Source organism: Centrocercus urophasianus, unplaced genomic scaffold (genome assembly GCF_019232065.1).
Source record: "Centrocercus urophasianus isolate 14NV4802_14NV808 unplaced genomic scaffold, USGS_Curo_1.0 seq_24, whole genome shotgun sequence".
NCBI classification, from domain to species: Eukaryota; Metazoa; Chordata; class Aves; order Galliformes; family Phasianidae; genus Centrocercus; species Centrocercus urophasianus.
The window spans coordinates 8222479-8239626 of NW_024884800.1; the positions used below are offsets into that span (position 1 = coordinate 8222479).

Consider the following 17148-nt stretch of genomic DNA (forward strand, 5'->3'; position numbering starts at 1 on the left):
CTCTTTATCTAGTCCGTGTTCCCACCACATACCCTTGTGTGCTGCTACCAACACACTTAACATATCAGATTTAGTCACTGAATTCAGAACACGCTCAACTGCAAACTTACCAAGGAGAGGAAATATTAGCGTATGCAAAAATAATACAGTGACTGCCAGTAGCCCTTAAAAAATCATTTATCTTGATGCCCAGAAGTTCCGTTTTTGCTGATTCAAACTAAGGGAAATGATTTTCTTGAAAAGCAAAGAAATTGGCTTCAATGAACATTCCAGGACAAATCTGCAAAAAGTGGATTAGGGAAGATGCAATTTCAAATGGAACGTTAAACTGGTAATTATTTAAGTAATGCCAATAGTATTTAAAACAGTTTTATACCAACCACACTATTAAGACAGAGGGGAAATAAATGCCTGGAATCTACACTCAAAATAGATAAACAAACAGCAAGGAAAAAAAAAAAGGCTTAACAAATGATGATAAAAAGGAATGAGCTTACAGAAAATAAATGGCACTTGTAGATGATTAAATTTTGAAGGTGAGCTATTGTACCACTGCACCAGCCATTTATTTTAGTGCCACAACTGCATATAATTTTTTTTTTAATCCGAACTGAAGATTCAGTACTATCTGATGACTGAGACTTTCCATTTATGTAGTACAGGGGCAGGGTTTAGGCTATAATTATTCAAGGCAGTTTCAAAGAATGAAGAGTTTTTACTAAGTTGGACAGAAAACGAGTAGCAGACACAAGCAATAGAACAGTGCAAATACTTCTGCTACAGACAGAATCCTAGGGTTTAAATTCAGCAAGGCTCCCAAATACCTGATGCCTACACATTTCCCTCAAACACCCTACTGGTAGTTAATATTTTTCTATTAAACTTCAATCTCTAACATAAAAGTGCTATTTAACATATAGTATCTATCTAAATATATTTGGTATTTATAACAATGAAATAAGCTCTTAGTCATGCTAGTTATTCTAGGATTTTCTAAAGGATTTTTCTCCCTGAATCCAGAATTTTACAAATAAATGGAATAAACTCAAGTTTAACTTTCAAAAAACACATTTATTAATAAATTTATTAAGTAAAATAAAATAAATGCAGCAAATGAGGAGGAATATTTCTCTAGGATAAAATGTAAAAATCCCCCATTTTCATCAAATAGATCAGAAAACAGAGTCCATAAGAACAGTCTATCCTGCAGACACTTCTTCCAAATACCTTTCAAATTTCCATCTGAAACACGAGAAAATAAATCCCACTATAACTCATATTATGTGCCTTACAGGGATGGGTTAAGATGCTGGCAGTTACGTCCCACTACATTGGTAACTGAATATACAACTCACATACAGATATGCTGAAAGTCTCCCAACTCTCAAAGAATACCTCTGTTTCCATCCTTACAGAAGTCCGAGCATCTCCTTAAAAAGAAGGAATCTCATCTCATTTTTATACTGTAAAGATGCAGAACAGACACAACAAAACAAGTCCTCCCGTTTCCAAGGTTTTAAATATCAATGCATGCTTGATCTTAAAGACAAGCTGAACATTTATGTCTTGTCTTGGTGATGAAGTTCATGAATATATAATGAGAGCAGAACAACTCTGCCACTGATTAAATGTCAAAAAAGGTTTTATTGTCACATATACTGTAAATACAGAAGATATACAACAAAGACTATTAATTGCAGATAGCACTGTACAGTTAAAAAAAATGCATGAGCTAAACAGGAAATGTTGATTTTCAGTTTCAACTACCCATATTAATTTACCTGCAGAAAGCACCTTCAGTTGACCATTATAGGCCATATACACCTATAAAATGGCCAAGTTCTGCTGGATGAAACGTTTCACATTTAACAACAGATGTTAGCATCTTAGAGTCCATACCATAAACATGCACAGCATTACTCATCTGTCTACCCAGCATCTTTATTAAAATTTATGTAAACTTTTGTGCACACTTCGAAGAGATGAATGCACAGAACAGCCATCCTCACAAACTCAGAGCATGGTCTGACTGCCTGCACTGGTTTTTCAGACAAAAATAAAACAAGATCTGGAGATTATAGCAGACTACAGGTGAGCATAGGTCAGCATTAACTGGCTTCTGGGAAACATAAGGAAAGTAGTGGTTTCACACACATATACAAGCTGGCTATATATACATCTGGGAGAAATTCTCTCGCCTTACACAGTTCTGCTGCTGCCCAGAGCCCTGGCAGGCCCTGACCAAAGCTCTGCATCAGCTCTGGGATCTCGCAGGATGTGAATCACCCGGAGAGAGGCCAAGGGAGCATGGTCAGAACTGACCAAGTAGCTATAAAATCATCAGGATGGGGCACATTCAAAACAGCAGGTTTTTGTAATGTCAGGAGGGGATGACAGATAGTAGAATCACTAATAGTCTTTAACAGAAGACATGTGCAGTTATAAATAAGGGAATAAACTGTTCTAAGTAACTTGCAGAACAAGACTGCAACAGGGAAGACATAGTAATTGGAAAAATGGACATGGCAGGCAAGCCTCAACTTAAGCTGGACAACCACGTCAGACATGATGCTGGAAGAGCTCCTGCTCCATTAGGAACGTGGATAAGGAACAAGCCTTGATCTCCTACGGCACTGAAAGCTGTGCCCTGCAGCACAGAGATGAGCTCAGGGGCAGTGTCACACTGCAATGGCCCATCCTGAACTCACCAGCCAGGGCTGAACCAGATCTGCATGCTGCCATATCGTACAGCACACAGAGTGCTCATCTACAACACCGAACCATTAGCCTACACATGTTCTTCTCCTCAGCTGTAAAAACAGGTTAGGTAAAGCCCCAGCTATTCCAACCTAAAATCATTAGGTGCATGCTTACTGCTCTTCTGAAGATGAAATGTGCCTGGAAAACCAAACAAACAGAGTAGCCATCCAAAAACATATACCAGTTACCTACCAGGTAACATAATACTAGTTATGTCTCCAAGATAATAAACGTTTTAACGCAGCATCTGTAACACGCTGTAAAAATCCACAGCATTTTTCTTTTAAAAAAATCACGGATTAATTAATTATTTCAAGTGCATGATGCCAAGCAATTTTTTTTCCGTGACTAAATGGACCACAGTTTAGTATTTTTTAGTGATCCAAATTAAATTACACTCTCATGAAATTAAGAATTTGAGACAAAGATGTTGCAGTGAGGAAATTAAACATTTCCAACACACTCTGGTGATAAAAGTACATTTACCCTGGGCTAGCGACAACACCGCTGGTCTGCCATAATTGCAAATGGAACAATGTGATAAATTGCTGCTGCTTATATACAGTTAGTGGATAGTATGGGTACTTCAGGTTGTGGGGTTTTTTTGCTTTGTTTTTTTTTTTTTTTTTTTTTTTAAGGAGCTAAAATACAGACTACCCACCTGTATCTATTTTTAGTTTGGTAACGACTGCACTTGCTAAAATTCTACCAAAATGTCACTGACAGCTTAGGATTTCAGCTTTTTTTAAAAAGCAGAATATGAAGCAGAAAGCATAACCTATTATGCAAGACTGTCAGATGCCTATTTTTAAAATCATAGATATAAATGCATAATCCTGATTTTATTTTGGATGGAGACCTTAATAAAGCAAAGCAAAACCTGATACAACTATTCAAGTTAGCCAACGTATTCTATAAAAAGTAATGTGGTTTTGAGTTATGCATGTCCTGCTTACCCATATAGTTCCTGCTCCAGAATTAAGGAATGTCTCTCACTTGGTGGGTGCAAGTAAAGGCAGAATTACTTGAGCCCACAGTGACTTCTGTCTCATCAAATTCACAAATCAGCTAGACATTTAAACAGCACCAACTGTTGCAAGTAAAACTGCTATCAAATCTCAGCTGTAGAAATGTCAGTTTAGGGCACTCTGCAAAAATCTAGTGCTGAATCCTTAACAAAAAAGAACCCTTTTTTTCCCTTTTTTTTTGGATTAACATTACTCTTTTGAGAGAAAGAATATTCCAAATGATTGCATTACAAACATTTATAGACTCAAACATAAATTAAATGTATGTTAGGGTATTAAAAAAAAAATCTGGTTAAAATTCTAATTCATGAGAGTCCCACTGTTGGCTGCTGTCCCACTATCAGTGCCATCCTTTGGGGGACTCTCGGCATGTGGCCTGCATCAAAGGTAATATCCCCCTTTTCATCCTGACTTAAACAGGCCTTAACAAGAAAAAGAATTTTCCAGACTTTAAAAGGTAACTAAAATATTCTAGTATTTTTTATAGCTAAAACATAATTGGGTAACTAAAATATTCTAGTATTTTTTATAGCTAAAACATAATTGGTGAGAGACTGAATTTGACTCCTTAATATTAAGGGTGACAGTTATCAATAGTTGCTTTTCCTAAAATACCAGAATTCCTCCTATACCGGATTCTTTGCACCCTTAGGTACTAAAACTGGAAATTAAACTGCACAGATCAAGCATGTTAGCAAGTGTTTAAAAAAGGATGTTACATTGTGCACAATGATAGGCAGACAAGATTTTATTTAAATAAAGTACATAAAGGATGTCCTATCCCCAACAAAATTTAAAAAATTAGATATGCCTGACAGATGGCACTTTACTATTATTGTTTGGTAGCACTATGGAAAATCTGAGGAGAGAAAGGCATGCTTTTTAGCAGTTTTGGCAGCCAAAATTACCTGAGTTCAGCTAATCGCTAGTTGATGGTTCCTGCTCCCAGGACCAGTTATGTAGAAACAATGCTTTGATCCAACAATGATTTACCATAAAATGCAAATAGCATTTCAGAGAGGTAATCTGGAACCACGCTCTTCTTTTTCCTTCCCTCTTCCAGTAAGCACCAAGATCAGAAAGTCAGACCTAGCCCAGACATGCCTCCTCACCCTAAGTCTGCAGCAGCTCTGCATCCAAAGACCAGGACAGAACTCATAAGAGCCTGTCCTACAGCAGACGCAGGGACTTCCTAAAACATTTAAACTAAAAAACCCAATGCGGCGCTATAGGCTTGAGGACAAGTGGCTGCATGATTGTGAAGAGGAAAGGGACCTGGGGGTGTTGGTTGGTGCTCGGCTGAACACGAGCTGACAGCGTGCCCAGGTGGCCAAGAGGGCCAATGGCATCCTGGCCTGCATCAGAAATAGCGTGGCCAGCAGGAGCAGGGAGGTGCTATCATCCCCTGTACTCAGCACTGGTGAGGCTGCACCTCGAGTACTGTGTTCAGTTTTGGGCTCCTTACTACAGGAAAGATGTTGAGAGGCCCTGGAGCGTGTCCAGAGAAGGGCAAAGGGCAACGAAACCGGTGAGGGGTCTGGAGCACAAGTCTTATGAGGAGCGGCTGAGGGAGCTGGGATTGTTCAGTCTGGAGAAGAGGAGGCTCAGGGGAGACCTCACTGCAACTCTACAACTTCCTGAAGGGAGGTTGTGGCAAAGAGGGATTTGGCCTCTTCTCCCAGGCAACGAGCAGGACAAGGGGCAATGGCCACAAGTTGTATCAGAGAAGGTTTAGGTTGGACGTGAAGAAAAATCTTTTCTCTCAGAGAGTGGTCAGGCACTGGAATGGCTGCCCAGAGAGGAGGTGGAGTCGCCGTCCCTGGCAGCGTTCAAGAGGCATCTGGATGAGGAGCTGCAAGATATGGTTTAGTGCTTGTGGTAGCAGGGTAATGAGAAGACGGCTGGACTAGATGATCTTATAGGTCATTTCCAGCCTTATGATTCTACGATTCTATGATCCCAAGCTTGGTACATTTCTGTTAAGCACTGCTCCACAAACAGCCACAAAGATCTTTGTTGCAGAGGAACATTAAGATCTCATCATAACAAGGGACACTTTAACAGCCTGCTTTCTTCCTGCAAAGATTAGATTTTAACCACAAATACCTGCTCCTAGTAACAAATGTGAAAATTATAACCAGGGAGAAATGTACGCTTGACTCCAGAGTGGCCAAAATGATTTATGACATCAAGACATGGTGAAGACAACTGATGCTCTGAAGGGACTATGTGAGCTCAGCCTGCACTCACATGTTCTATGCTCACTCCTAATTACTTCATTTGTGACTGCAAAAGTGTTTTAATGGACAAAATTAATTATTTTAAATAATCCTTCTGAAATATGATACACATTTTAATTCTATGCACCCTATCATTAATTAAAGTTCTCTACCTTTTGGTGCATCAATTCAAAGATTATATCAGTGATAAAGCAACAATTACAAGACAGTTTACTAAAATTAAAAATGAAGTTAAAAGGTTAATGTACTTCTGTGGATACACTCAAAATAATGCTAACATGTTTTCATTTGAGTTTTTACTAGAAATTATTTTTGAACTCTTTAAAAACAATCTCTTTGTTCCAGGAACACACTTCCTGTCAATAAAATGAAAAATGATATAGATTTAGGAGGATAGTGGTCTCAGCATAGCATCTCTCATATTATTATTCCAGTATCATCTGTTACAAAGTAAGACCAATTCCCACATCTAATTACAAACAGGATTTCAGAGTCATTAAACAAAATACATTTCCATTAGTGCTGCTGTAAGAAGATAGGGAAAAAATGAAGATTAGTTCATGCTGCACCTCTGTTTTTCAAGCTTTGAAGATTTAGACCTCTGCACTTTGAGACTATAAATTTGTAAAGGATCTGAAAGGTGACAGACATGTGAAAGCTCTCAATTCTGTGCAGTTTGGCCATACCATTTGCATTTTGTCATTAGTTTATCTTTCCCTGCACTTACTTCTGATAGTAGATATGGCAAGAACCTAGAGAGGTTGCTTATGATTATGCCATGCACAGCCAGAGGTATTAGGAATTTTTTTTTGAGTAGATACGAATCTTGATTTTCTGTATTAATTTTTTCTTCCAGAAAAACTTAAAAATTATTGTAAGTCATTCTGTCTTTAGATATATATATATTAAAAAAAAAGTACTTTATGCTCTGAAAAAGCGGAACAGCAGTTCTCAGACTTCAAATAAGGTAACAGCCAAAATACACCGAGGAAACAGACTGCGTGATACGTTGAACTGTTGAAATATAAACTTACAAGTATGTATGTTCTCCATTCATAATCATTTACTAACATCAAATTGCAAGGTATTTGTGGAAAAATATACCCTTGTGAATTGCCCACTCACAAAGCACTCACACAAGCCATAGTTTTGACACTTGACAGGAACCTTTCTAAGAAGTACATTTGTAGATTTGCTTGGTCTTTAAGATGAATTACATTGGTTGATTTAGTTAACTGCTTATATAAACACCAGTATTCTCTATCATGTGAAAAAATAATTAAGAAATATCCAAAAAATAAATTCCTTTTAAGTAAAATGATGCACCAGTTCCAGAAAAAAGTGCAGATAATTCCATTTTAAGAAGTTATCCAAAGTTACATTTGTTATTTTTAAAACTGCAGACAAAACTGCTTCATATTTGAGAGCTGGGTGTCAGTCACTCGAAAGATAACAGAGCAGAAACTACCCACTGATATCCACTCTGTGCTACACACACACAGGTTTGCCAAATACAAGCACAATCTTTCTTGTGCTTTACATGCAAAGACTGGAGGATGACTAAAAGGACTTTATGTAAGCGGTCACAACTAGGAAGAAATAGAAGTGATACAGATAGAAGAATACAAACAAGGTATGACTGAACCAACCCAACAGCTTTCCACTTCCCCGCTAACGCCTGAGGAGCTGTGTCTAGAAACTGAAACAGCACTTCTAGCTTTTCCCTCAGAATTACTGCACCCTGGCTCCAAAGGTTCCACTCAGATTTCCTGCACAAAATGAGTTACCCTGTATCAGTCAGAAACCACAGACAAGCAGCAAATTGGTAAAGCTTTTCAGAGCTTGGTGCTATGTTTGAGTTCCTTCACCCCATATGCCAACAACTTCTTAGATACCACTTGCAGTGCATTAAGGAAACTTCCCAGACATGACACCTCCAAACCTGCATGTGGAAGAGCACCCCAGAAGCCACTTAGCTTCACTGATACGTGAATCCTATTTCAAGTGTTAAGGCCACAGGATAAACACTTTTAGACAAAGCTGGTCCTCACTGCCTATGGGGCCACAACCAGCAGGTATGCAACTGAAGAAATAGCACTGATGTCTCAATTTGTGAGATGCAATGGTTTAGTATTCTGGTAGGTCTGGAGTCAAGCTTTTGGATGAGGTGGCATAGCAAAAATAGATTAAACTTTTGCTCATTTCAAGCTGTATATATTCCTCCTGACAAAAGGAGAACTAAAGAGATGTGTGCCTGATTAGCTTTTCAACTGATTCTAAAAATATCAGTGATCATTTTGATCGGTTATTTTTCAAAAATGGCACAAATGCTTTGTGTTGTTTAAATAAAATTATGATATTTGAAACAATAACTCCCTGTTCACGTAACACAGAAGACACTTGCTTTAACAACAGGAAAATGACTTCATGAAGTCTGCATGGCGGTCTAGGATTAAAAAATCTGTTCTCTGCTCTCATCATTTTTACTCTTACAATAAAATAACAGCCTCGGCATCCTGCTTTTTAGAATAAAAGACCTACCTCTTTTGACTTTTCAAGCACTTGAACATTTTAAAAGAGAAAAACTAAAAAAAAAATGCTGACCGTGTAATAGCTGGGTATTCATGGTGGGTGGAGAACATGAAAGGTTACAATATGGATCTGTGCCTACGCGTTTCTTTTCAACTTGAGCAGCATCCTCCTGCTTCTGCTAACTCGGCAATCATACAGCTGACAGATTTCTGGGTTTTCTAAATAATGCATGGGATTTTCTTTTAACATGTCAGTGCAAAAGTATCAATTCTGCCCCTGTGTCGTTTGTGATGCTGATTTTCCTTGACAGCATTCCATTAAACCAATGAGTTTTTTCCCTCCTGATGGTTCCTTAAATATTCCTCTGAGTGATGTATTTGTGGTTTTTTAAACAGATTGTGAAGGATGTTTGCATTTATGAGAAAACTGCATGGCAGGTACTGAAAGGAAAAAAGGATAAAAAGATAGCACTGTGGTTTTTTTTCTCCTACAAAGAGTTTTTCCTCTGATCCTCATATGCCAAAAGCCAGGGTGTTTTTCCTTTCTTTTCTGCCTAACTTAGCTCCTTGTTTGAAAATTAAGCAACAAGACTCTACATACAGAATAACATTTTGACTTCCTAAGGAAATACCACTGAAACACTTAGTACCGTTTGATATCTCTCTTGGGAAAGCAAAACACATTTATTAAATCATGCATGTTAACTCCAAAAGCCAACAGAAGGAAATAACTGCTTTATTCTCTGCACTGAGGTTCTGTACAAACAGGTACTGTCACAGATTACCATGCACTGATCTTTCTTTGTTTATGCAGCTGTGTAACAGCATTCTTATAGGTAATCCCACCAATACTTTACTTTGCAGTCTATCTTCCACACTCCTTCTCTACCACATACTCTCATAATTTACCTGGAACCGTGTTACAAAAAAAAAAAAAAAATACAAAGCTATGACTTCAAATAAATTTCAAATTTCCCAGATAATCATATGCTCATTTCCAGAAGTCGCTTCACCTAATCTTAGTATTCACAATGACAGAACAGATGATCTTTAAAAACACTTCTGTGCTATTGGAGAGGTTTGTTCACCTTATTTCCACAGAGCAAGAAACCTGGCAACGTGGCCGGGCTCAAATCAATCTGCAGATACATCCACCAGACCTGGCTCCAGCTGCCAGACTCAGAATCTTGCTCCTACTGAGAGGAATATGGAAGGCCCAACAACTGGCACACATATCAGTGACTTGCTGTGGCTGCGGCAATCCTTGGCACTCAAGGCAATTCCCAGGCATGCACGGAGTGCCACCAGCACCATGGCTCATCTCTTGGGACTTCAGTGAACTACAGGGTTCTCTCAATTCAACCTTCTTTCACAGATCCTATGAGAAGATGAAGATGGACACAAAGCCCCAAAGAATGAACTGTACAGACCAGTGGGACAGCAGAGAACATACAGTGCTGGATTGCATGAGATTCTTCTACTGCCTGAAGAGCTTGTTTCAACACTTCATATGATGAGTAGGAAGGTGCAAAAAATCTCTCTTCTATAGAGAGAAGGAGGATATTAATGTTCAAATGTCTAACAACATTCTTCACAACCCTGTGAACTAATGGATTAGTTCAAATAAAACCAAATGTACAATTTATTATTCTCAAGGTACATTTTTTCCACAGCTTCAGCTTCGTCTCTTGCAGCAAGTTGTTGAGTTTTTTTTTTATCAGTTATTTGCAGTTCCAGCCTCCACCATGACTAATATGCAATAGCAGGAAGGAGGTAGGACCTGATGGCGAAAACTGGAAGCAAGAAAGCAGCACATTATTTGCTGCACATTTGCATAGGCACTCTTCTAAAATTCAGTTCCATGCCTGTAACCTACTCGAGGACACTCGAGCAACATATGAAGGATTACAGACAGATATCCTGAGTTAGAGTTCAGATTGTAAACTGATGGCATGAATTCTGACTTTATATATGGAAAATCTTCAAAGTTTGTATCATCATATGCACATAATGCACAGACAGTGAAACTGCCTAAGTGAAATTCTGGGCATTATTAAAGAAACTCATCCCAAATGATTTCATTCTGGCTTTAACTTGGGATACAAATGGGTACTGAAATGGATATGACAGAAGTTCTCATCACTTTTTTATTACACTAATGACCTGCATATAATGGCTCACTTCTGAAAAAGTCAGTCAGTAAAGTTTCAAGGCATATGACATTTTTTGTCCAAAACACTAACAAAACACACCACTCCACTCATCAGGCTATGGAAATAAGAGGCAGACACACATTCTAAACTGAAATATTTAGTGGTTTTAAATCTTATACTCTCCAAAGGAAGTCAACATGCAACTCCAAGGCAATAAAACACAAAAATCTTTATAGCTGTTTTTCTAAAGTAAACTTGCAACTCTTCAAGTCTGTGTTACAGTAAAAAGAAAAAAAAATCAAAGCAAACAAAAGGTCCTCTGCTCTGTACAACTATATTTCTGATTTGACAGCTACAATTATAATCATTCAGACATCTATTTCCCACAAACTCTCAACAGCCATAACCTTTAGTGATTAATTATAAAGTTCCAGGAGCAAGAGTACACAGACTAATTTCCTAAAACAATAAAAGACAGAATTTCTCATTTGGAGCTAAATGAAACACGAACAGGTTGTTATTCATGCTGAAATCTAGATGCAGAGTCATGTTGCAGCCATTACAAAAGCTATTAAACACAACCTCAAATCAAAGAAACTGTAGGTCTCTCTCCTAAAATAAAATGTTTTACTCACTTATGAGGCTTCTGACTCCTTTGCTCCATTTCTTTTTCCCACTTCTTAGTAAAAAAAAAAAATTCAAAATTCAATTTTGTTTCTCATTCTGCATCCCCATTGCTTTTAACAGTCATTTAAACTCTAACAGTCTAGAGCAAAACCAATGTTAGGGAAAGCTTTCATGCACACAGAATTGCAGCGGTGTTCTCTTCACATGAATCAATGTTTGAAAGTGTGCATCAACCTGCAAACAAAATGGTGACTCTTTTGAGGCTCTATCACTTTCCAAAGACTTTTCTACAGTGAATATTTCATAACCCCTCAGCTGAGACAGTTTTAATTAAAGTGCACATTAATTACATTGGAATTTTTTTTTTTTACACAGTCTGCCGAATTTGTTTAATGTAAACCTTTTTTTTTTGTTAATTAAAAAAAAGACCCTCCAAAGAAAGGGAGAAACACTGCATTACAAACAATCTGACTTCCAGCTAGCATTGTAGATACTAAAAAAAAGGAAAATTATGATTATTAGTAGTTCTTTCAGTCAAGGAATTATTTCTCCTCCTGCAAGTGATGTTGGCACTCAATCCATAAAAAACGTTCTTGGTAATTTTACTGCACGTGGCAATGAACAAGGTAAAGAATTGGAAAAAGATCTCTGTGTAACTGATACCACTTCTTTATCCTTGGGCCCCACTGCACCTTCAGTTAAAGTCAGTGGGACTTTTTCCAAATACTTGAATTAGTATTGAGTCAGTTCTGTAACTCATTGAATTGCTAAACTGCAGAGAACTTCAGTTTAATATGCATCCTCTTGATGTATTTTAGAAAAGCTGGTATGATATTCCCCATAAAATTTGTCAATGAGGTACCTAAAATAATATTGTTACTGTACTGCAGATTCTCCACAAAGGAACACAAATTTTGCCATAACATAACACACACCAAACCATGAATGTTCAAGTTAGCACGCTTTGCTACAGCAGCTTTTAAAAACCATAATACTAGTCCCACATCTTTTCTGCTTGAAGCTTCTCTGCTTTTCTGTAAGAATTCTATCTTCTAGTCACATTAGCATTCAGTGAAATTGAGTAATTCACTTTGAACTACATACAAAGAACAACACATACTAAATATGCTTTTTCAGTTTGTTTTTTTTTTTAATTCAATATGCACTAATTGATTAGGGTCTGAGGGGTGAATAAGAAATATGTATTCTACATAATAGAAAGCTGGGGAAGGGCTCAATGCATGAACTGGAAGCCAGATTTCTTCAATACAGATGAGTACACAAAATTAGCAAAAGGCAATATCACGTTTGGAAAGACTGCTTTGTGCATAATTTGTCATGAATTCAAAGTTATTCCTTTAGAAAATGAGTCTAAGACCTCCCAGCTGCTGCTTTATTGGTCTAATAAATTACCATTTTGATGGCACAATGCATATACACTATACACCATCCAAGCAAGTAAACTGCTAGAGTGGCTTCGCCTTTAGAGACACATGTGATGTCAGACATAAGTGAATGCCAGTGGATATCTGAAAGCAATGAGGGACCAGAAAATGCCTCTGTTGTTGAACTGATAATGAAAATAGAGGATGTGCAAGCTTCCAAAACGTAAAGAGCGTATTTTAGGATTGTTTGTGTTAAAAATACTGACTCAAATGAATCTGCCCTTATTATAATAGATATAAAGCAGCTTCCTGATACAAAATGGGTCTACCTTATTCTAAGTACTCTACACTGTTTGAGTAAGATCTATTCACCTGAAAAAGAAATAAAAATAAATAAAGAAGATATTCTCTTCAGAGGATTAATTTCTGTCTTTGAACCTTACTCTCGTGGAACTGGGATTCAGAGAACATAGTTCAAGTCTATACTAATGGTTAATAATAGCACAGATGAATTTGTGTTTAGCATCAGTGCCTTATTCTCAATGTTATTCCAACCAGGTAGGCCATAACAGAGGTTTATTATGACTCCTTCATAACAGTGCTTTGCAAACATCCATACAGGGGAAGAACAAAACGAAAAAAGCCCAACAGCTGGTAATTTAGCATTCACTACTTCACCTTTCTCCAGCGAACTGTGGTGACTCACAATGAGCTCCAACAACTTGATGTTTTGGACACCTTCCATAATTTATAGAAATGCTCTATATTAGTGCCAAAGAGAAATACTCTGTTACTACAGACACATTTAGAGAAGAGTTTTAAATGCATGTACTCTTACAGAGCAATCCTTCAATACTTTTGCTGAAGGTGGCTGTTAGGAGGAAAACAGGAGGAATACGTGCAATGATTTTTATTTAATACTGGCAGTGGAAAGCTTACAAAATAAAAGAATACAAGAATTTGAGATAGATTTTGATTTTGTTTTCAACGGGTAAAAAGGTTTTCCCTCAGAGCTCGTGTGCACAGCATTACTTACCTGCGTTAGAATTAAGTTCTTCATTTTCTGATTCTGTTCCATTTTGACTTCCACTTCCATGGAGGCTATTCATTGCCATAAGTTTCATCTTCTGTAACTTCATAGCCTCTGCCATGGCTGCTGCTGTCAAACCTGGAAAGAATAGAAATAAATAAAATGCAGCATCACATGGTACAACACAGGACTGAAAAATACGAAGATCATGGTAATTCCTTTCAGTGAGAATAAGCAAGTCATGTAAGTTCAGTACAGATTCTTATCCCAGTTATGTAGCGTCATTCTGAACATTACCTTCAGGTCCTTTCTGTTATTCTAGTACTGCATTCTAAAAATGTATTTTCTAGTGTTTGTGTTTTTTGTCCCTTTTGCACATGTATAATGTAAAAAACTATTTATCTCACGTTACTCCTTTTCATTATACTTCTAAATATCATTTCCTGTCACTTTGATCACTTTGGCACTTTGATCTCTTTCTGTTTGACTTGGCTGCTACAAAATTTCCAAGTACACGTGTAAAATGTGGTGTTTCTTAATTTCAACAGCCGGAAGCCAATTAAAGTGGAAAAAATAAATGCTGTGCTATTATGATATATATAAAAACACTGCTTTTCTGAAGTCTTTTGATTTGAATATTATTACCACTGGAAAATACTACATTGGAAATGCAAGAAACGTACAATATAATTATAAACTCAACCTCACTTCAATGAGATATTAAAACCATTACACATTTACAGAATAAATCGGAGATTCTCAAGTGACTTAAACTGAATCAATTTAAAATAGTAATAGAGAAGGAGTAGGGTCAGGTTACCAGCTACCATCATCATTACATGTTTTTCTTAAAAGGGAAAAGGAAAGGAAAAGGAGAAGATTTCCCTATGTTTTTCATTCGTGACTGTAAGCTTTTCAAGTTTTATAATTTTGGATTTTTCAGTATGAGATAAAATGTTCTTCTGGACAGTATCAAATTAATTTTACTCTGGCTAAGATGTAATTGAAAATCTCACATGGGAAATAGAGGGGGATAAGGACCCGTAACCAAAGAAGATCCTTACAGGTATCATGATTGATTCATTCAGTTATGGATAAAACTAGCTATAGTGCCTTCCTCTCAGCAAATTATGAATTGCTTTTGTTATCTCCTACAAAGCACACTGAATGCTTCACATCAGCTATCTTGTAATTTAGTTCCACAAAAACACTCGCATTCACCAAAAACAACTTTTTTTTGGTTGGTAGCACATGATAATTCAGAACAGAATTAAATAATCTGCTCTGTATAAAAAGTACTGCTTACTGAGACATTAGACACTGATTAAAGTGAACTAATAATTTTCATATCCCATACTGCCACACATCCATAAATGAAAATATTTTCTTTTAAAAGCTACTATGAATTTGACATTTAGATTAGCTGTGCTGCTCGTCTAACAGGCTTCACAAAGGTTCTCATTATTTTAATATGAGTTAAGTAAGCAAGCAATCAAGAGACTCCAAACGCAAGGGGGAGGTGTATGTATTACCATCACACACAGCTACAAACAGCAACCCTGTTAACTTCAGGAAGATATCCCTGATTAAAAGCAGTAAGTTGGAGATGATAGGTTATGAGAAAGAAATAATAAAAGTCAACCAGTTCTGTTCTGCTACTCCCATCCCACCTAAAAGCCCTTCAGCATTCACCAAAATTATCTACATTTGCACAGTCCTATAATCCAAAAGCATTGATGCCAAGTCTGATGTGTATCACCTACACTAACTCAGCATTTGTTCTGTCACTGCTACATGAAAAACCGTATTGATCTTATTTTTAATATACACTAACTACAAATACACTAAAGCAGAGTCCAGAAAACAACATCAACTATTTTGTTTCTCAGGTCATTTCAGCCTTTACTTCTTAACAGTACTCATTTTTTATTTTAAAATAGAATTTTTCAAACACCCTTTGAAGTTCTTTTGCAAATGGTACAGGGTTTTTATCAGGTTAAAATCAAACCCTGATGTTTAAACTTCTGCTTTTAAAATTCTCTGGCAGACATCACTCACATTTAATCCATCAAAGAAATAATACATCTTAAATGATGAAACTGTTCATGCACTTTCAGAAGATGAAAGTCTATAAACTTCTCCACCTTGTCCTAGTGAAAGGAAACGGGATGGTTCTTCCTATTGTCTTTAGGAAGTTTGAGTTCATGATCACAAATCTTCTGAGGAATTTACTGCTTCCAGGGTTTCCAGGAACCTGCACGATTTGTGCTCCTACTTGCACTTTTGCTCCACATCCCAACCAAAGTGTTCAGGTACAGCCATCCCCAAATCATGATCAGAACAGTACCCACTCACAGCCTGTTCTCTTTTTGTTCAATAACCCTTTTACAAATAATCGGCATTTCCTTTAAAGGTTACCAAAATGAAGTCCAAACACACTTCCTTTTAATGCAGTGTTTTATCACTTGTATGTACCCAAGCACATATGGATGAACACACAGTCCAGTGAAGTATTTTCACACGGGTCAGTATTTATGCAGGTCCTTGAAACACCAGGTTACAAAGCTGTGCTTAATTTAAATATACAAATGAATAAATAAACTATTCAGAAGCACATAAACAGCAACAGAAAGTGAATTTTGGTCTTCAACAAAATTTTCAGTGAAAAAGTAAGGTGAGAAGTTAGCCAGGGTCTGTATAAAAAATACTTCTGAGCAGTTGCATCAGAAGCATAATGAAGACAGAAAACGGGATTGAGGAACAAACAGAAAGGCATAAAAGGTCTCCAAATCACCACAATGCCACCTGCAGAAATTAAAAGCAATTATTGACAGGCACTTCTGAGCTCCCTAACCAGACACAGCTGCCGTGAGGACAAAAGCCAAAAAAACAATGATGTACCAGAAATCCATGCTGTGCCATCTGCCACACCAAAGTCGCTCTACTTCAGCATTAAAAGTTTATAGAGTACAGCACAGTTCTAATGTATATAGCATGACACTCTGAGGATGCTGAGTGGTCCGGATCAGTTACGGCAGATATGCCAGTACTCTTTCTAAGCTCAGCAACAGCAGCCTTTACACTGCTCTTCAGCCTCTACTAATCCCCACTCTAACTGTGCTGCAGTAAAAGCTCCAGAACTGTACTGTATGAGATATTTCAAAAACACTGCATAATCATTCAATAACTCTGAAAGCTAATACAACTGAGGCTGAAGTAGATGGTTTCATTAGTAATGGCACGGTACTGACTGAAAGGATGGAAGCAAACATGCAGCAAATCAAACACTGGCATAATCTCCAATTAAGACTACTGCCAAGGCTACTATTACTGAAACTTCTATTTAACTATTAAGAAAACTTTCTGCAACTGTCTTAGCTCCAGCTCACTGTGG

At 37.3% G+C, this 17148-nt stretch overlaps 1 protein-coding gene across 4 annotated transcripts in view; it reads right to left on the reverse strand.

Moving 5' to 3' along the window:
- The window catches only part of DACH2 (dachshund family transcription factor 2), a 264018-nt gene that overhangs the window by 77675 nt on the left and 169195 nt on the right, over positions 1 to 17148 (reverse strand). For all 4 annotated transcript variants that reach the window (XM_042824971.1, XM_042824970.1, XM_042824972.1 and 1 more), the window contains exon 3: positions 13761 to 13892. In XM_042824971.1, the coding sequence (XP_042680905.1) occupies positions 13761 to 13892 (132 nt within the window). The remainder of the gene's footprint in view (positions 1 to 13760; positions 13893 to 17148) is intronic.